Here is a 22011-nt window from a genome sequence, read left to right as displayed (position 1 = left end):
TTTTTCTCTCCTATAATTAAGTCGTTTGTTTCCTATTATTTAGATATTTAGTTTCCTTATAATTGTTACAAATCAATTTGTAAAGTAAATTGAAAACGTCCTCTACTAATTTGATTAGCAATATTAATTGGTTTCCTTTTTATATGGTCATAATATTATTCGCATTATTAATCTGTTTCCCTTTTGATAAGATCCTAAATAAATTATAATTACTATCAATATTTATAAACTACACTATTAACTCTTATTGTAAAGGCATATTCTTTTCATTATACCTTTATAATAATAAGTTTTTTAATATGCCTTCTTAGCCAATAATATTAAATCAAAAATTTTCCCCAAAGATCTAATATGTCTTTTGTAGTTCAAAAATACGTTCATATGTTCAAATTTGATAAACAATAATAGGTTCGGACCCGCACATACATGCAGGGTTAATTTCAAAACTAAGTTAGGTTTGCAATATATTAGGTATATACGGATTATCTTTGTAAACCAATTTTTAGGAATATTATTAAAATTCATAATCAAAACTATACCAATTTAGTATTCCATTTGATTTTAATGGGCTTAGACACAAAAATGATCATTTGTTTTGTTATGAGCAAAGACAAATACTCATCCCATCACATATATCAATGTTTTTCCATCTCATAACCATCACATATATATCAATGTTTTTCTATGTCCTGTTTATGTTCTATCACATAAACATCTCATAATTATTGGTCGCAGCGACACTCCCGAACAGGGATTAAATCAATTTCCGGATCTGAAAGTTTTTAAAAAAAAATCATTGATACATTTACACACATTCATAAGAATTTCTATAAGGATACGATTCATCATTCCTCTTTCAAATCTGAGGAAACCAAAGAGATTAGAGTAACTGAATTTCATAATCACCAAATCTAAAATGTTAATAAACAATCTAAGAATGAATGATAGATAAAGGAAAGACTACAAACAAAGCAAGAATATAACCTTGACAACAACCTATTTTTTCCAAACCCTACCAATTACAAAGAACACAAGTTAGATTAAACCAACTCCTGAACGCAGACCGGAGAGCATGATTACAGATAAGGTTGAGATGGAGAAGTTCGAGATTTGTCATCGGCTTGTGACATTTGCTAAGCCACTTCTTGATATTTGCTTCTGCTTTGTATGTGAATCCAAAGGCAGCAATGTGTGGATCATTCATGACATCTTGCAACAATATAAACAACATTAGCAAAACTTAATATTATACAAACGACTTAATTATAGGAGAGAAAAACTTAATATTTGCAAAAATATAAAATCGAATCTTTTAAATCTAATATAGGGTCCACGTCTCATTAATATTATCTAAATTGTTTATCCATAATCAGAATAAAATTAGATAGTAAGTTTAGTGTTTGGCTATAAATATATGTTTGGATACACCCTTTCTAATAGGGGCATTATATGGAATTCTGTTTTGTTTACTTTTTTTTTTATGCCTAAGTGTACTCCCCAATTAATAATAAAGATTATTCAATAATACGTAATATATCTAAAAATTTAGAGTCTAAATTTACTAATAAACAGTTTAAATATTTCAAATTATTGAAAAATCTAAAAATTTGAATATTTTGAACAATTATATTATTAAAATTATAAATATTACTAATATATTACTACTATATATTAATAATGTGGGTATCTTTGGATACCTGTTCGAATCGGATTCGGATTCGGGTTTTTGGATTTAGAGATTTAGAACCCGTTTAGATATTTTACACTTTCGGATACGGGTTCGGATCGGATTTTTTAGATCGGATTCTGATCGAATATTTGGATCCGGGTATTTTTTGCAGGCCTACCATGTCCAAAGTCGGATAAGATATTTTGAGTATATTACACGAACAATAGTTAACAATATGCATGTCGTCGATGCATAAAAAGGATTGGAAAAAAAAATCTTTGTGGGGGAAATTGTCGATTGGTCAACATAAAAATTTACAAGAAAAGTGAAAAGAAAGAAGAAGAGTTCATATCAGTAGGCCTAGCTAGGACATGACGGATAAAATACAAAGCTGTAATTAAATACTTTATCTTCTAATTAATCGTTAAACTTTTCCGACGTGTGTGAAGGAATTTTTTTTTTTGTCGACGTGTGATGGAATTTGACATAAACGAAAAGCATATCAATTGAAAATTAAAAAAAAAGTAAGAAATATGACGTGAGAAAACATTTTTCCTTAGCCTAAAAGAAATATATATTGGTCGGTCACTAGACGATTCCAGACATTCGTGTACGGTGCATCTAAATGGGTTGGCCCTGCCATGCACTGACGCACGTAGATACTTTACATCACTTAACACTAACAATTTTCGGTAGTAAAGCTCATTCATTACCTCTAATTAAGCTTCCACAATTTTCGCTTAACGGATGCTAGTAACATGTCACATAACATTTAAATTGTCTCTCTTTTGTTTTTCTTTCTTTTTGCATATCCATTAATAGCACTAACCAAAACAAGTAAGGAAGTAACATGTTTATAAGTTGCATGTACAAAGACTAGAGAAAGTGTACAATGCCAACGTAGAAAGCTTCCAAAGCCACGATGTCTTCTTCTGTGTGACTCAATTTGCTCTCACCGATTCAAAAAGTGCTACGTACAATCTGATTTTGATTTCTTCTTGTTTCATGCATGTTTCAATTAACTAGGAAACATATCTTATCTTCTATACATTTATAGATATCTGTTAAAACTTAAAATCAGGCTAAAAAAGAAGAGAGAAAAATAAACAAATAAAGCTTGCAATTTTGCCAACTTGTAGTTGTGTAGGTAATAAAGCTTTGTCGGAGTCTAACGTCATTCCGTGTGATCATCTTTCTTTTATGGAAAAATGATTGTCAGCAACTTGAAATATACGCCAACACATAGCCACACATACAAACAATATAGATGTCTTGTTAACTACGTGAACTATTGTCATTACATAAGGACATCCATAAACAAACATAGGTTATGTGTACAATACCATAAACATTCGAGGTCTGCCGGAACCCGGCGTTGACCAGTATTGACCGGCGTTGACCAGAAAAAAATATTCAAAAAAATATTTTTTTTTCTAAAATATAATGATTTTATTTTTATGTATTTTTGATAAAAAAAATAAAAAAGATAAATAATTTTTATAACTTACAAAAACAACATATAACAACAAAAAAATACAAGAAAATTATTTACTAAAATAAAAATAAAAATAATATGAAAAACAAAATTTGTGGTATATAGAGTAACTAATTTTGTTAAGCCTAGAGGTGAACAACTCTCATTCATCCCTCTTAATTAACAAATCAGAATACAATAATATGGCATGTCATATCATATTTTTAAAAAGATATTTTTTATTAATAAATTTATGTCAGTTTGGGTTTACAAAAGAGTGGTTAGGGTATACATTTTACAGTTAAACGAAATAATATGTCGGTTTGGGTTTACAAAAGAGTGGTTAGGTTTTAGATTTTCCTATTAAATAAAATTATATGTCTGTTTGGATTTATAAAAGAGTGTTTAGGGTTTAGATTTTATAATTAAACAAAATTATATGTTGGTTTGAGTTTATAATAAATGGTTAGGGTTTTATATGTGATAATTAAAAACTGTAATATAATATTAAAATTAACAATTTTAAAATTGATTGATCAACATATTTTGTTTCTTTAATTAAGATTTGTTTCCTTAATTTAAAGGGGATGAATAAGAGAGGTTCGCCCGTAAGGGTGAACCCACGAATTGTCTGTTTCTTAATACAGAAAATATACCAAAAATAATATAATAAAACTATACCACCAAAATTTGATGTGTAGTAGATTTTTTCATAAACAATTACAAATTTATACTCTTTCTATTTAAATATCATTTTTAATTTTGTATTTTCAAAAATACATAAAAACAAAAATTATTATTATTAGGAAAAAAAATATTTTTTTTGAATTTTTTTTTCTGGTCAATAGCGGTCAACGCCGGTCAATACCGGTCAACGCCGATAATATTGGTCAACGTCAGTTAATACTGGTCAACGCCGGATTCCGGCTAACCTCGAATGTTTATGGTGTTGTAGACATAACATATGTTTGTTTGTGGATGTCCTTATGTGATGACAATAGTTCACGTAGTTAACAAGACATTTATATTGTTTGTATGTGTGGCTATGTGTTGGTGTATACTTCAAGTAGCTGACAATCATTTTTCCTTCTTTTATTTACTTTAATGTTCTCTATTTTATTTATTTTTGGGCATCTCTAATACCTCTAGCTTTAGCATATATAAGGAGATTAATGGATCATCAGTTTGTAAATAGCATGCATCTTCTAAATTTCGAAATCAAAGGAATTGAGAAACTATTGAAGGAGAGCCCTTATGCCTCCTAAGTTGTTTTGTTATTTGGAAACTAAAAGCAAAAACATATAAACATTTCATCAGTTACTGAAAGTACTTTAGATTAATTATGTGTTTTCTCCTTTACTTAAGTATATGATTATTTTCCTCAAAACAAAAAAAGGCCAAACAGAGCATATGCCCACAAAGAAAGCAACTTTATCTATGTGGCTTGATGACCCATCCATGACTCATCCCTTTTACCACAAAGTTCTCAAGTCTCAGAGCTTTGATACAAGTGCCTCTTGTCTATTTGTCTTTCCCTTTAAATACCTTCCCACCAACACAGTTTCATCAACAACCATTACTCACAATCTCCTCTCTCTCTCTCCTTCTCTTTGTCATAAGATCAAGAATCAAAATCACCACTTAAACCTTCCAAGATGACATTGAGCAGAGTTGACCAACAAGTTATTGCATTCCCTGCAGCCAAGACTGCTCCGGCGCTTTACTTGCCTGACCCTGCAGCTTCCATCAACAAACTACAAATCCCAACCTCCTCTTCAAAGGTTTCTCTTTCAACAGACAAGGGAAAATCCATGCTGCGAAAGAAGAAGACCGATAGCTTCACCAACGGAGCTAGAGACCAGGACAAGTTAGGACCAAAGCTAACTGAAAAAGTAAAGAGAAAGCTATCCTTGGGAGCTAAGATCCTTCAAATGGGAGGCCTAGAGAAGATCTACAAGAGACTCTTCAAAGTCTGCGATGAGGAGAAACTGTTCAAGGCGTACCAATGTTACCTATCAACAACCGCAGGCCCCATGGCAGGCCTACTCTTCATTTCATCAAAGAAGATTGCATTCTGCAGCGAGAAATCGATCAAGATAGCTTCTCCTCAGGGAGATCTCACTAGGGTTCATTACAAAGTATCAATCCCCTTGTGCAAGATCAATGGAGTGAACCAGAGTCAGAACACGAAGAAGCCATCTCAAAAGTACCTTGAAGTAGTCACGGTCGATGGTTTTGACTTCTGGTTTATGGGATTCTTGAGCCACCAAAATGCTTTCAACTGTCTCGAGCAAGCGCTTTCTCTTAGCTACGAGCAATGATAAGCCGCAATGGGTTCCGCTAAGGAGCTAAATAGTGCTGGTTAAAGAACAAATATTTCTTTTCACTTTAACCGGCTTCAATCAGATTATGTTAGGAAACACTTACAATATTGTACAAACTTATTATTTTTCTTGCTTATATCCCTTTTTTTCTCCATCGTAAACATGAACAAGAGATTTGAATATATTTAGCTGATCATCGCATCTGATTTCCTAATTTACTGTCCTCTTGTGCACCACAATATGTCAAAAAGAAGACTAATACATAGAAAACAAAAAATGTGCCATGGGATGGATCATATATAAGTAAATGAGTACATAGAAGACCATTTCATAATCTTGATCTTGGAAAATTTAAGAGTTTAAGATCCATTATCCCTAACCTTCCGCTGAGTGATTAAACCAATAGTAATAAAATGTCCAAAAAAGCAGAGTCTTATTCCATTTCAACAAAAAAGAAATCAATGAAGATGTAAAACAAAAACTATCTAATATTTTGAATAAGCAATCAATCATAATAATGTTATGACCGCTCAACAATAACAAATAATTCATCCACACAAAAACAAAAACAATTAATTAATTCCCGCTCAACTTTGTAGTATAGTCCAAGACTCCAAGCTAAGTTATTAAATAAGGCTACTGTCCCATTGTAACTTGTAAGACAAGATACAGTGATAAAATATAAGAGGCTGATTATATTTTACAACTTAATACTTTTTTTTTCCTAACTCGGAGAAGCTTATAAATTCAAACTAAAAAAAGAACACAAAATTCAGACTTGGTAATTTTTAGTTATATTTCAAAAGTCATGTCTCTGAGTTGCTCTGTCTCTGGGAACAACAAAAAATAGACAGCATATATGTGGTCCGTCGTTAGTTTTGTTATATTAGTACAATAGCACAGGCACTTCTTTGGACATGTTTTGGTGCAAAAGAGAACTGTGAAATAAGAAAATACTGATGAGATCAGCTTAATATATTCATTTATCTCCTTCTCGCGTCTACATAGTATTTTATCCGTGTTTATTCAATACTTTCATTGCTACTGTGACCATATTAGGTTGTAAGAAGTTTGATTATTCGACGGTGATTAGGTGGTCATATAATTCTATTTATTATAAACAACAAAAAAACTTCCTAAAAAAACCATACTTTCAGTGTCAAAAATATCATTATTGGTTTAAATGTTACCAAAAATATTCCCAAGAAAGGAAAAGTTCTGCTTGAGTGATTAAGCTTTAGCAGGTGGGGAACATTGATACGTACGATAGAGTTTGGTTTTGGAAATTTAACTTTAGTTTTTCAGTATCAGCCAGCACCAATCTGGCGTTACCAAATTAGGAGCTCTGACGAGTCGTTTCTCAGCTTCTGTCCGCAACGTTCCGTGACATCTTTGCCTCTTTGTTTGTCGTTGACTCTTGACTCTTAGTTTTTTTTTCTTACAAGTTATTTGGTTTTAAATTTGGCTCTAGGGACTCTCTTGACCAAACATATTTTGATGATCAAATATGCGTTTCGTGTGTGTACCAGTCAGTTAGTCAGGCAGCTTTTGAGATGTTTGTGCAACCAGGTAACTGAGTGTGGACTCCCTGCCTCCTGGTCTAAATACTAAGAAGTCTTTCACTTGTCTCAATATTTTGTAACAACTGTGTTGACAGCCACATTACCTCGTCACTGCTGATGATGTTGATTTGTATCTTGCTGTTGAAGTTCAGCCTTTGGATGACAGGAACCGAAAGGTTAATATCTTTTTCAATGAATGAGAGATTATATGTTGAATATAGCAAAGATTAGGATTGAGGTCTACTGGAAATTTTGATCTGGATCATTTTAGTTTCCTCAGTATATTGGTTTGTGGGATAGAGATATATCATGCTAATTAATATGATTTAAGAGTTGTTGTTTTCTGTTGACTTATTCTTAGTTTTTTGCAATTTTCATTTGCTACTTTCTGATTTCAGGGGAAGCTTGTGTAGGTGTTGTTTGCCAATGACAATCACAAGATCGCTTGCCGTAAGTTTATCAATTTACTTTGAGAAATCATGCCCTCTTGATGACTTCCTGTAAAACTAAGCCACTACTTGTCAGTTTACATCTTGATATTAAGATGTTAATTAAGTTTCTTTTATGTTCGCTGAGCTGTTTCTGGTTGGTTGTGTACGAGATAGTGGTTACTGGTTCCCTTAGATCCAGTGATGCAGAGCAATATAGAGAAGACCTTTCATACTGGTCATGCTTCATACAATGTTTCCCTTGCGGTATAAGTAACATTTGCCATTTGAACTCTGGCTTTAATCCTTCACATGCATGTGGCTTTGAATAGACTGGTTACCTGGATATATGGCAAGCAGCTACGTTATCTATTGAGAGAGAAGGTTACAGCATCCAGTGTAGTAGTAATTGTCTCACAAATTGCGGAAAAGTTCTCAGCTTCTACTACAGTAAGACTTATGCCTTATATGCTTCTGTCCTTTTTTGTCATAAAATAACTTGTTGTCTGTGTAACGTGTGGCTGTGTGGGAATGGAGGAATGTGCAGCTTTGCATGTTGAAAGAGAGTTAAAGTTTATTCTAATGAAACTTTCTTTTGAAAGAGAGAATCCAATCCAGATTGTGACAACAAACGAAAAAGAGGAAAATTACAATTACTTATATATATTTATATAAAAACGAAAAAAAGGAAAATTAGTAAACGCGTATTTCATATCATTAATGAAGAGAAATATGGAAAATCGAATTTTCTGAAGTTGTGTGTGTGTTTACCCTAATTCTCATCAAAGGAAACTAAAAAGCTTCTTCTTCTACTTTTTTCTTCTCTCTGCAGTAAAACAAACAAAACAACGTACAACAATGGTTTCTTCTTCTTCTTCTTCTTCTTCAATGTTGGCTTCTTCTTCTTCTTCAATGTTGTCGGTGAGGAACCGCAAGTGTTTCAAGCCCTCGCTCTCTTCCGTATCAAAGAAGACAACAAATCTTGCTTCGAGAGAGAAGACCATGTTTAAGAAAGCCTCCGAGCTTTCGATCCTTTGTGATGTCGAACTCTGTGTTATATACTACAACCGCGACGGAGATCTCGTCGGGACATGGCCGGAAGATCAATCCAAGGTTCGAGACATGGCAGAGAGATACAGCAAACTCAACGATAGCGAGAGACGCAAGAAAAGCACAAACCTTTCTCAGTTTCTGAATAAGAAGACCGACAAGATGACATCTTTAGATATCAATGACAAGAGATTCTCTGAGAAACTTTTGGAGATGGAGGCTTCGTTAGAGAGTAATCTACGGGTGTTTCAAGATAACCTTCTTCGGGTGTTACAGAACCAGACAGAACAACCCGATCAGAACCCTTTGGTGTCTTCCGCCGGCTTCTTCACAACAGATCCATCATTGATGAGCGGTGGTGTGTCAGAAACAGAGCAAAACCTATCGACGCCATCGTTGACTCAACAACATCAGAGCAAAGTTTCACTCTTTCTCTATAACCATGACAACGGTAGCTTCTGTCAACTCCCTGACTCTGTTTCTACCTTTGACCCATCGATGAGTTCGGCTTCACTTGGGGCACAAGGCTCGTTTCTAACAAGTAACAACTTTGATCTTCCCATTCCCATGGTCTTTCCTCCTCTGATGCAGACACAAACCCCACCACTTGTCCACTTTGATGATCAGTTTGCGGACTGGAATCAGACTCCGTATTTTGCAGATCCAATGATGTTCTCTTCTTGTGTATGATTACGACGAAGTTAGATTATGTATGAGTTATTTAGGGTTTGTTATGAATTTTTGTATCATCCTTTGAATTGTATGTTTTGCCAATTGTATGAATGTATTTTTCTCTCAAGTTTCTAACATAGTCTGCAATAGATCACATTGAATGTTAAATGTCTGTAATTGATGCAGACAAGTAAACTAATTGAGTAAATTGAACCTTGTTGTTTCTGTGAATGATCTATTTTATCACTTTCGTTACAGTCTCTGGAAAACAAAAATCAGAGAGACAGTGACTGGTTCGGTGCAGGCTCTGGCTTTTTTCAGCTGCAAAACAGTTAGAGAGATAAGGACTCGTAAAACAATTCGTTCATATGAATAGTAGTCAATCTTTGTTTATATAAAATAATAATCCCACTTTAAGTTTACATTTGATACATATTCATCTTTGAAGATAAGCAAGGATTGAAATAAGAAACCGACTTAGTTGTAGCTTGAAATTTAAGCATATCGGATGAATAACCCTCAATCTTTGAAGTTGGCACCTCAGCTTCTTTATTGTTACCTTCGTCTGTTTTATTACCAGCAGGAACCATCCCATGAGTTTTAAACGCCCATTTTTATCAATCAGCATATGCATCTCAGCTTGGTCAATTGGTTTGTGAGCTTGTCAGAAACTTGATCCGGGACAATCAGCATATGCTTGGTCCTATGATCCTTTACTAAATCTATGTACCTCGGTAGGATTAGACACTCAAGTGTAGGTGAAATATGGTCTTGTGTGTTCATATTGTTTGTTATAATATGTATGTTGAATACTACACTGTAAGCTTTTAATCTTCTGTTATGTTTTTGGCAGCTCAAGAGATGAAATAGTACTCACCCTGAGATTATTTATCAAGAGGGTAATATATTTTCAAAAGCATTGTGTTCATTTTATCACTTTCTTTACAATCTCTAGAAGACAAAAACTGCAGCTTTCATAAAATCAGAGATAATAAATGTAGATACAATAATACAAAGACTTCAAGCTTCGTTTCTAGAGAAGCAATTGCTGATTATTTTTTTGGGTCTGCTTATATTCGTTGCAGGCTCTGCTGAGGAAGAAGGGAAAGAAGAGACTATTTTTGTTTAACAAATGATGAGATTGTACATAATGATCTTTTTTTAGCTGCAAATCAATTAGTTAGTTATAATTAAGGCCTTTGTGACACAATTTATTCATGAGGAAAATCAATCTTTGTTTATATAAAATAATCCCACTTTAAGTCACTGCTCTGCAGCCACATGGAGTAAAGCAGTAAAAAAAATAGAAACGAGTTTGTACAAACAATATTGTCAGTCTCTTCGAGGCTTTTTCCTAACATCCTCTGACTACTGAAACAGGTCAAAACAGAAATGATAGGTTTCTTCTTTAACCTGTACTAATTAGCTGCTCAGAGAAAAATCACTTCAGTTTATTGCTCATCTTCGTTTAAAGCTTGCTCGAGACAGTTGAATGCTTTGCGGTAGCTCACGAATCCCATAAACCAGAAGTCGAAGTTATCAACTGTAACTACTTCAAGGTACTTCTTAGATGGTTTCTTCGTGTTCTGACTCTGGTTCACACCATTGATCTTGGATAACGGGATTGAGACTTTGTAGTGAACCCTAGAGATATCTCCCTGAGGAGAAGCCACCTTGATGGATCTCTCGCTACAGAATGCAATCTTTTTTGACGAGATGAAGAGTAGGCCTGAGATGGGACCTGCGGTTGTGGATAGGTAACATTGGTACGCCTTGAAAAGCTTCTCTTCATCGCAGACTTTGAAGAGTCGCTTGTAGATTTTCTCTAAGCCTCCCATTTGAAGGATCTTAGCTCCCAAGGATAGCTTTCTCTTGACTGTTTCACTTAGCTTGGGTTCTAACTTGTCCTGGTCTCTAGCTCCTTTCGTGAAGCTATCGGTTTTCTTCTTTCGCAGCATTGATTTTCCTTTGCTTGTTAGAAAAGAAAACTTTGATGAAGTTGGGACTTGGAGCTTATTGATGGAAGGTGGGTCAGGCAAGTAACTCATCGTTGCAGTCTTGGCTGCGGGAAATGCAATAGCTTGTTGATGAACTCTGCTCAATGTCATCTTGGATGGTTTAGCGGTGATTTTGATTCTTGATTCTTGATCTTGTGAGAAAGAGAAGGAGAGAGTAGAGAGATTAATTGTGAGTGATGGTTGATGATGAAACCGTGTTGGTGAGAAGGTATATAAAGGGAAAGACAAAGAAACAAGAGGCAGTTGAATACAAAAACATTGAATCGTTGAGACTCGAGATCTTTGTGGTAAAGGCTGAGTCATAGATTGGTCATCAAGACAGGGAAAAAGCCACTTTCTTTGGGGTTAAAAGCAAATAGAAGAAGACCAAGCATATGCTTTGTTTTGCTTTTTCTTCTTTTATATTGTGAGAAAAATAATCTTGATCTAGTTAAAGGAGAGATTTATATAAAGAAAGGACTTGCAACTACCAAGTCCGTGTTTAGGACATTATTTCGAAACTAATTTCAATAACTGATGAAAATGTTTTAGCTCAACATGTTCTTTATCATGTCGGTACGTAGCTTTAATTTGTCTTTCCGCATCATAATTAATGATGCGTATCTTCCTGTTGATATGACTTTTTTTAAGATTGTTCTCATTAATTAATTATTAATTAGTCTGTTAACAATTACTCATTTGGTGACATGTTACAATCCATTTTCAACCCTCAACACTCATCATAAATTAATCCCTTATAATATGAAACCAGTTTGTATATTAGAGATGTATTGCCAAAAGAAAAGCAAAGTTACAAAGAAAAAAAGAAAGAACGAGATGATCTCATGATCATACTGGTTGACGTTGGACTCCGACTAGCTTTTTTAACCTACAACATCAACCTTTTTTTTTTATCCTACTTTGTTTAGCCTGATTTTAATTTTCCTCATATATCTTTACATACATGTATAGGAGATAAGATATGTTTCCTTCTTAATAGGAACATGGCACGAAAAAAAAAAAAATGAAAATCAAATATGACGTAACGCTTTTTTGAATAAGGCGAAAGCAAATTGAGATATGCAGAAGGGAACGTCGTGGTTTGGAGCTTTCCGCGTTGGCATTGTGACTTTTTAATGCATTTATTATTATTATTACTAGATAGTAATTCGTGGTGTACCGCGATGTTAATTTTAAAAAAAAAAAAATATAATCAGGAGGTCTTGCAGATTCAGAATCAGGAGGTCTTGTTGCTGGAGAGAAGGGGGAAGATGGTGCGGATATCTCTCTCGAGATACCAGCTGTGACTCATTCGGTCCCTGCAGTATCTGAAGGAGATGACATTGCAGCTGAGGAGGATCCCACGGATATGAATGTTGGTGCAACTGTTGATCCCGCTGCTGCACCACCGGTTGACAAGGTCCGCAAGGCGAAACCACCTTTGGCTCTTAAGGGAAATGCCTCTAAGAAGCTAAATGTCTACTTGCGTACAACACCAAGGAAGCGGCCTGCTCCTAAAGTTACTGACTTAGCTGGAGAAGGCACAAACCCGAGGAACCAGGAGCAGGAGAAGGGGACAACTGGTGGATCTAAGCCACCCAAACCAATGCTGGATAAATGAAGATCTTAAGCTGGAACTGCCAAGGGCTTGGAAACAAAGCAACTATTGGTTATCTTAGGGACTTGTGGGGGAAGCATAGGCCTGATTTTTTATTTTTATCTGAAACTAGACAGCCTTATTCGCATTTGGAATCTTTTGTTGGTCATTTTGGTTTTTCAAATTTAAAAACGGTTGATCCTATTGGTTGTAGTGGTGGTTTAGCCTTATTTTATAATAATGATTATGATGTTTCAGTTTTATTTGAATCTAATAGATTGATTGATGTGGAACTTACTTATAAAGGACAAACACTCTTTTTTACCTTTGTTTATGGTGATCCGGTTCCAGCAAACCGAGACTTAGTATGGGAACGCTTAACACGAATTGGTTTATCTAGAGATTCTCCCTGGTTCCTTATTGGAGATTTTAACGAATTAAAAGGAAATCATGAAAAGCGTGGAGGTAAACTCTGACATGCGTCCTCCTTTGTTGGTTTTAATACCATGATTAGACATTGCGGTTTATTAGAGTTTCCTCGGTTGGGGACAGTTTATCTTGGTGTGGATGGAGAGATAAAAAGCCAATTAGGTGTCGTCTGGATCGCGCCTTGGCCAATGACAAGCTACATGACATTTTTAGTAATGCATTTACGGAATACTTACCCATGGTAGCTTCATACCATAAACCGGTTCTAGCACTACTTGAGGATAAAGTCCGGAGAGGGAGAAACTGTTTTCGGTTTGACCGACGGTGGCTTGATAAAGAGGGACTATTTGGTGCCATCTCTGAAGGCTGGGACTCAGGGATAGCGATTCCAACGGACAAATTTATGGATAAGATCATTAAATGCCGTCAAGCAATTTCCCAGTGGCGGAAAACTCAGGTCCCTTATGGTTGGGAATCGATTGAGGATATTAAAAATCAGTTAGCGATCGCTCAGGCAGATGACTCTGTTTCTGTTGAGACCATTTCAGAACTAACCTGGAAACTTCGAGAGGCTTATCGAGATGAAGAAATTTATTGGTATCAGAAAAGTAGGAGTCGATAGATGCGTTTTGGAGATCAAAATACTAGTTATTTTCATGCCCAAACAAAACAAAGACGATCTAATAATCGTATTGTGGGACTCCACGATGACACCAGAAGATGGGTTACGGAAGAGAAGCAGGTTCAGAGCATAGCCGCTTCTTATTTTCAGGACCTTTACACATCCTCCGAACCTTCGGATTTTGAGGAAACACTGGATGAAGTGTGCTCATCTATCACATATGACATTAATGATTCCCTGACAAGATCAGTCACAGAACAAGAAATCAAGGAGGCTCTGTTTATGATGCACCCAGACAAGGCTCCAAGGCCGGATGGTATGACGGCTCTGTTCTATCAGCGTGCTTGGGATACGGTTAAATCCGATCTAAAGTTATTGGTAAACTCCTTTTTCCAGGATGGTATTTTTGATAAGAGACTAAATATGACAAATATTTGTCTTATTCCAAAAGTGGACAAGCCGACTAGAATGACTAAATGGAGACCTATCAGCCTTTGTAATGTTGGATACAAGATTATCTCAAAAATTTTATGTCAGCGTTTGCGTTCTTTTTTATCGGCCTTGATATCTGAGACACAATCGGCATTTGTAGAGGGGCGTTTGATTACGGATAACATTTTGATGGCTCAAGAGATGTTTCATGGCCTTCGTACTAACCCTTCTTGTAAGGGTAAGTTTATGGCCATTAAAACAGATATGAGTAAGGCCTATGATCGGGTAGAATGATCCTTTATTGAACATTTATTGAGGAAATTTGGTTTTTGTGAAAAATAGATTTCTTGAGTTATGTGGTGTGTGACTCTGTCCAATATAAAGTATTAATAAACGGTCAACCACATGGGTCTATACTTCCTTCTAAAGGGCTTAGACAGGGAGACCCCTTGTCATCCTACCTTTTTATTATTTGTACTGAGGTTCTCATCGCAAATCTCCGCAAAGCAGAGCGGTTAAAGCTCATCACGGGTATCAAGGTATCGACTGCTTGTCCCGCGGTCTCTCACTTATTATTCGCAGACGATAGTATTTTTTTCTGTCGTGCTACGAAAGAACAGTGTGAGGCCGTCTTAGGGATCCTTCGCCAGTATGAACGAGTCTCTGGACAGCAAATAAACTTCCAGAAATCTTCGGTTCAATTTGGACACACAGTTACTGTAGAATTACGAGATGAACTAAAAGGAGTTTTGGGGATCACCAACCTGGGCGAGATGAGTTCATATTTGGGTATTCCGGAGAGCCTGGGAGGCTCAAAAACAAAGGTTTTTTCCTTTGTTCAGGATCGACTGCAAAAAAGGACAGGTGGATGGCCTGCACGGCTACTGTCCAGGGGTGGGAAAGAGGTTATGATAAAATCAGTAGCAACTGCCGTTCCTACCTTTGTCATGTCATGTTTCCACCTTCCGAAAACAGTCACACGAAAACTCACTAGTGCGGTTTCTAATTTTTGGTGGAGTACTTCTGGGGACACCCGAGGACTACACTGGATAGCCTGGGATAAGTTATGTGTTGATAAGTCGACGGTGGTCTGGGTTTCCGGTGTTTGGATGACTTTAACACCTCCTTGTTGGCTAAACAACTTTGGCGTTTGATTACAGCTCCAGACTCTTTATTTGCAAAGGTTTTTAAAGGACGGTACTATAGGCATTCCAACCCTTTGGACCCAATCAAATATTACTCGCCGTCTTATGGATGGCGAAGTTTGGTATCTGCTCGCTCTCTGGTAAACAAAGGACTCATTAAACGGGTAGGATCCGGTAATTCCATTCTAGTATGGTCTGATCCCTGGATTCCTGCTCAATCCCCGAAACCAGCATTGCGTTTATGATCGCCAATTGATCCTATGCTTAGAGTTGAAACTTTTATTGACAGGAGTTCATAATCCTGGAATTTGGCCTTACTCTCGGCCTCTTTTGAGCCGGAGGATGTTGCCATTATTTCTGCTTTACCTGTTGGTAAACCAGATTCACCGGATAGCTGGGGTTGGCATTTGACCAAAACTGGTCTGTACACCGTTAAATCTGGGTATAAAGCTCTGCGTCAAAATCAGGCATTGTCGACGCCTACCTTTGGCCCTAGCATTATTCCTCTACAGACTTTTGTTTGGCAGATTCGGTGTCCACCAAAAATTAGACATTTTTATGGCAAGCGATCACGGGTTGCATGGCGACAACATCTAATTTGCGGCGACGTGGTATGTCATGTGATTTTGAATGCGGTTGCTATGGTGTCTCTGAGGAGACGATCAATCATGCCTTATTTTTATGCCCTCCGGCCAAGCAGGTTTGGGCTCTATCCTCTTTCCTGACATCACCGGGCTGTTTCCCTTCAGAATCTGTCTATGCAAACATGGATTACTTATTCTGGAGATTTCAGCAGAATCTTTCAGCGGATTTTTATCCCTGGATTCTATGGTACATTTGGAAGGCTAGAAATGACAAATTTTATAGCAATTTGGATTCCAATCCGTTAGCAATTCTACAGCTGGCGGAGGAGGAAGCTAAACTCTGGATATCGGCACAAGCTGATACAGTTGGGATCCCGTCCACGGATGGGTCTCATCCCACTATCGGTCTTGTGCTAGTGACAACGGCTATGGCCAACATATATAGAACCAGTTACCGATGCTTTGTGGATGGATCTTGGAAGATAACTGACCAGTATACAGGCCGAGGATGGTACTGCATTCCCCCTGAGGGGGATTCCCCCATTATGGGTGCGTCTAACCTTCGCCGTAGCTTGTCACCGCTCCATGCATAAGTGGAAGCTCTATTCTGGGCAATGCATTGTATGATTGATGCGGATATTGAGAATGTGGTTTTCCACACAGACTGTTCTGACCTGGTGAAGATGGTGTCTTCGCCGTCCGAGTGGCCTGCTTTCAAGACATATTTGGATGAGATCGAGGCGGACAAGGAAGAGTTCTTATCTTTTGCGATAGTTCACGTCTCCAGAACGCAGAATGGTAATGCTGACAAGCTAGCACGACGTGCTAGAATAGAGTCACATTTAGTTACCTATGTAAACATTTTTCCTACCAATTGGCTCGTTTGAGCTGATCTTGTAATCTGCTGGCAAAAAAAAAAAAAAAAGAAATATAATATTAGTTTAGTAGACTTACTATATATATAATTAATATTTTGTATTTATTAAATATACAACTCTTAAATCTATATTATTTATATATTATATAGGAACTAAATCGTAGAGTTTATAATTAGTGTTGAATTATACTTTTTTTTGTTTTTGTTTTTTTAATTTTTATTTTAGTGTTAAAAGTATTTAAATTATTTTGCTAAATTTAAAAATGTCGGTAAAGAAGAATTTGGCGTTGATAATTTTGTTTGTTTTATGTATAAATAATCTAACACTTTAATATATATATTTCTATTGTGGAGTGAAAAGAAAAGTGTTTGACTGTTTTTGCTCATATCAGTCATACTTAAAATATTTTTAAGAAAACTTTCATTAGTAATTGTGTATATAATATTAGAAATGGAAAAAAACAGTCCTTTGAACCAAGAATTGATTTTTTTTTTAAGTACATACTTTAAGACATATATTTTGTTATTGTTTTTTTTTGTGTAAAATAAAATTAATATGATTTTATCTTCTTCGCTCACATTATTTCTTTCATTGTCAACATGCTATGTGATCTGATTTATGTTCTAACAATCGATTTGATGATCCTGATTTGTCACGATTCTAATTTTTTTACTCGATTAGAGCTGTCAATTAAATCAGACCGTAAGAGACTCCGTTCTTTCTTCATAATTTGTTTTTTCGATCCCACTTTCATTTTAGGTATCAAATAGGACATCAAGTGCAAGAACAGAGATGTTAATAGATTAATATTGAAAACATTGTAGATTAGCGACTGAGGGTTGCTTTCAACATGAAATCATCGATTGAGTAGGCTTGTAGGCCATTCAAGGGTAATGTAAATTAGTTTATGTTTAAGAGAATCGACGGTAACGGGGTTAAAATTTGTTTTTCTTCCAAGTAGCTCTAAGTGTGGGTCGATTCTTATGGTTGTTATGACACTTTTTATGCAAACCTCTGTTCTTCTTTACTTGTGATGCGAGACCTCTAACCTCACGATGCTTGTGAACATGGTTATCCAGTTGATTCTCATTTCGTTACAGACTGTGTTATGACCCGGAAAAGGAAAAGAAGGTGAGGAAGAAAAAATAGAAGTGCTATTAGTAGTTCATTAATCGGTTTTTTAAACTCGACCCACACTTAGAGCTACATAGATGGTTTTGTTTAGTTAACATGACTTATATGTTGATTAGATAAGTAACTTAAAGAATCAAATAAAGCATAGAAAGAGAGCAAGATGTTTAAGTTCTAATCATCAACCTTTATGATTACCTTCTTCACCCAAATGTCTTAATGAAAACCCAGTCACCAATAGGGATTCGAACCTATGGCCGGCCCGACACTGACCTGTTGGGTTGGGTGGCCTGCTGCTTTGCCCTCGTCGCCTCTGTACTTGAAACGGATGCGCTGCGCTACCCAGCGCGTAACCTTGTCCCCCTATCCCTCTTCTGCTTATATGCCATTACCAAGCTATTCACATTTTTGGAAACCAAATCCTTCTTTACTAAGAAATGAATTTTTGTACCCTGAAATGAATAAAGAAAAACTGTATTAGTAGTCGTATTTAATAGGTAGATCTTTACCACTTCATCTGACAAAACCATCTTCGAAAGTTTCACCAGTTGTTTGTGTGTACAGATGCCAAGAATGGAGGATGAACCCTCCAAGCTGTTTTGTAGGATCTGAGGAACAAAAGTAGCAACCATTATGAAGAGAACTACGCCATCTTCAAGGTTTTAAGTAAGTTAGAGTATTTATAGGCTAATCATTAGGTCGATAATTCTTATAATCTTTAGATTCCAAAATCACGGCTTTAGAAAACTAATTAGGTATAAAAATATTTTGTAATCGATTTTATTTTGGAAGATTGAAGGAATATTATACCATTTGCCATTTATCATTGTTTCTTTAATTTGATTTTTACAGATATTAGAGGAAAGATGGAAAGAGATATCTTGTAATATCTGGTTTGTATCTAAAAAATCATTTTGAAAAATTATTGGAGCAAAGGAAGAGTTGTGAATCCGTGATATCGGCTAGGAGATCTTATACTCGACAATTAATTGTGTTAATGTTTAGATTTCTGTAAAATTTAAATCTTGGTTGTTAAAATTAATACATAATTTTTTTAATATTTAATATTTAATGCCAATGACATGCCTAGGTATGAACTTCAGGATTTATTTCATAAATATCTCCAAAAATGTATATATAGATTAATCACAGTGAACAAAAAAAAACCCTACATTGCTCTCACTAGTTTTTTTCTTTTTATTCATCATTAGCTCTCGATCGTCATCAACGACTAAACTTTTCTGTCTGTGTTCAAATTCACATTCATGATCTCACATTTCAATTCGTTCCAATACGTTCAAATTACCTCATACATATTGATATTCATATTAATTATATATTAACGAAACTAAGATTAATACATTGAATCGAATATGATTCTTCTTTTACCAAACCCAAAAATTTAAAATTAAAAGTTTCACACAATTTATTGCTTAATCTCATTTTGAACATAAAATGATATATTTATTTATATGTCATAGCAATTTTGAATCTATTGAGTCACTCATTTCCCTCTAATACTGAGAAACAAAACATGCAATTCTCGTAATCCCAATACATACCAACCACCATGCCAGCCACAAGCTCCCTCCTCTTAACAAATTCTTTGATCCAAGACTCATGCATAGTGAAATTTTCTTCATGTGGATGTTTCCACAATGTAACAAATGGATAGTGTTTGTATCAAGGTCTTTCACAAATAAATTGAGCTGGCAAGTCAGACAATTTGTAAGCAATATGACATGTTTTGAATAGTATCTCATCAAAATATCTAGGATTTTCTCATGTGGAAGTTGTAAGTTGCCTTCATCCAATATTTCATGTCTTGTGAGGGTTTTGAGGATTTCCCAACAGAAAGGAATTATGGGTCGAATCTCGACTTCTTGAGGAAACAATGGATAGTTAGGATCTGTCCTATCAGTGTTTTCTTCTTGGTGTTTTGTTTGAAGGAAGGTGTAGAACAATGTTTTGATCATGTTTAAACTAGTTAGAAGATAAACTTTTTGATTACCTTGCTTAGAAGGAGCGTAGGTTATTGTATATAAGATTTTAGTTCTGGATAAATCTTCTTTTATGTTATGTTTTGGTGGTGAAGAAAATTAGGATGTTTTTTATACCCCCAATGATAAGAAAACTAAATTTGCTTTTGTATTGGAAGAAGTTGATGTGTTCTTTATATAGTGTTAAAAATTAAATGACATTAATCTATGTCAACAAGAAAAAATGATATTTATCTATTTAGGCATCAATATAGATACCATATTTGAATTACAGTGGTGATATTGCGACAACACAGCTGCACTATATTAAATGTAATGTATGTGTGAGAAAAAAAAGATATATTTTTCCATTTATAAATTTATCTTTATCTATTTAAAAAAAAATTTAGCAAATATAAATTATATACTATTTTGTTCTCATCTTATTTATATGTTTATATTTAGCACTAAATATTGTGGGTTCAATTGAAAGAAAGCAAATTATAATACATTATGAGTAAAAAATAATATATTAGTATCTTTATTGTCTGAAATACATATCAAAATGAGAAATATTTAGGTTTCACCAATATTTAACAAAAGAAAAAACACATTTGGCTTAAACAGTATGAAACTTTTTCACATTTCACATTTCACATTTCACATTTACATCTTCAAAACATAGTTCTGCCATATAAATTTCATTCAGAAAAACCTTCAAACAAATTAAATATCGTTTACAAAACTTTGCACTGAATGACTGCATGTTTTATATTATAGCTAAATTAGAGAAACTTCATTTATCTATCGCTTAATAGTTTTTAAGCGTTTAAAAAGAAAATAAATATTCAGCATAACATTTTTGTCATTATGTTGATTTTCCGCTATTTAATGATTCAATAATCCCATTATTCGGCTATTCATATCGGGCAGCAACATCTTACCATGAACATGAATTTTGATGTGTCTTCATCAGCACGGGGCTGTGGCATCCTAAAATATCGGCTACGTCTGACCCATAGTTGAAGTTGTATTTATGATTTGGTTTTATCCTAGCCTTTGTTTCTGGCTGGTTAGCGATTCTTGAGCAGCAGACCTTTCTGTTTTCTCCCACATTTTGTTGTTCTTTTGTAGCGTGTGATCACAATCATTTTTGAGCTGCTTAACGTGCTTTGTCGAATCTAAGTTAAGCAGCAGAAAAAAGAAGAAGAAAAAAGATGTGGCTTGAGCGATCCCTTTTCTTGTCCTCGCACACTCTATCCCGACCATGATCAGTATTATTCAGTCACCTCAAATGGGTTGTGGTTCCAATGCAAAAAACTTTGGTTTGGTAATAAAGTGAATTGCAATGAAACGATTGATGCCGAGTCTAAGAATACTGGCCAACATGGACAAAATCTTGTAGTTTCAGTACAAACCAAGACCATTATTTATTAACCAATATTCTCGAAGACCAATATAGAGTATATCATTGTCAAAAAAAGAAAGAATACCAATATAGTATCTTGAAAATTTTCTAGTGTCCAACATTCAATGTCGATTGTATATTAAAACTCTTAAATTCTTAATTTATGAAACAACCCTTCCCGTTTTTTTTTTATTTATAAATAAATAATAAATAATAATATAATTAAATAACTACAACTAGTGGTCCCATACCCACTAGCCACCTAACCACATTCACAATCCAACAGCGGAACCACATACCAATAAATAACCAATAAAACAATATCCAATAACCAAATAAGTAATATCCAGCATTAATCCCAAACAGCATAAATCAAACAACCAGCAATCCTAACAATGCTCTAAGACTCAATTCTAGCAACCTAACAATGCCAGATAACCATACAATCAAGTCCCTAGAACATCCTCCTCTTCATTGCCTTTGATTCCACGATCACACTTTGCCTTTACCTGCACCACAAACACAAATTGAGATGCATGAGTATTTGATAAACACTCAGTGAGGCAATCCTCCCATCTACTGGGCTATACACACAAGCAATAAGATCTCTACATGCCACAAACAACAATC

The 22011-nt window shown here is 35.1% G+C and overlaps 4 protein-coding genes and 1 pseudogene across 5 annotated transcripts in view; 3 read left to right on the top strand and 2 right to left on the bottom strand.

Moving 5' to 3' along the window:
• The window catches only part of LOC104770695 (GEM-like protein 6), a 17292-nt gene extending 5665 nt beyond the window's left edge, over positions 1-11627 (bottom strand). Inside the window, exon 1 of one of the 2 annotated variants that reach the window (XM_019241665.1) lies at positions 11101-11627. In XM_019241665.1, coding sequence (XP_019097210.1) covers positions 11101-11500 — 400 coding nt within the window. In that variant the 5' untranslated portion in view covers positions 11501-11627. Of the gene's footprint in view, positions 1-10393 lie in introns of those variants that run through there. The other variant, XM_019241664.1, reaches the window with a different exon arrangement.
• LOC104770696 (putative GEM-like protein 8) lies at positions 4638-5660 on the top strand. Its single transcript, XM_019241667.1, has one exon. It carries the CDS (start codon positions 4799-4801, stop codon positions 5462-5464), a length of 666 nt encoding a protein of 221 aa, XP_019097212.1. The 5' UTR covers positions 4638-4798; the 3' UTR covers positions 5465-5660.
• On the top strand, positions 6965-10315 carry LOC109131128 (annotated as a pseudogene).
• On the top strand, positions 8198-9216 carry LOC104772488 (agamous-like MADS-box protein AGL53). Its single transcript, XM_010497094.2, has one exon. It carries the CDS (start codon positions 8316-8318, stop codon positions 9195-9197), a length of 882 nt encoding a protein of 293 aa, XP_010495396.2. The 5' UTR covers positions 8198-8315; the 3' UTR covers positions 9198-9216.
• Positions 19397-20057, bottom strand: LOC104770694 (B3 domain-containing protein At5g26805-like). The gene is given in 2 exon segments (XM_010495156.2): positions 19397-19658; positions 19661-20057. Coding segments are annotated over 2 exon segments (474 nt in total). The 5' UTR covers positions 19971-20057; the 3' UTR covers positions 19397-19494.

The sequence above is a fragment of the Camelina sativa genome, chromosome 20, assembly GCF_000633955.1.
Source record: "Camelina sativa cultivar DH55 chromosome 20, Cs, whole genome shotgun sequence".
NCBI lineage: Eukaryota > Viridiplantae > Streptophyta > Magnoliopsida > Brassicales > Brassicaceae > Camelina > Camelina sativa.
This window is presented reverse-complemented; position numbering and strand designations above follow the sequence as displayed.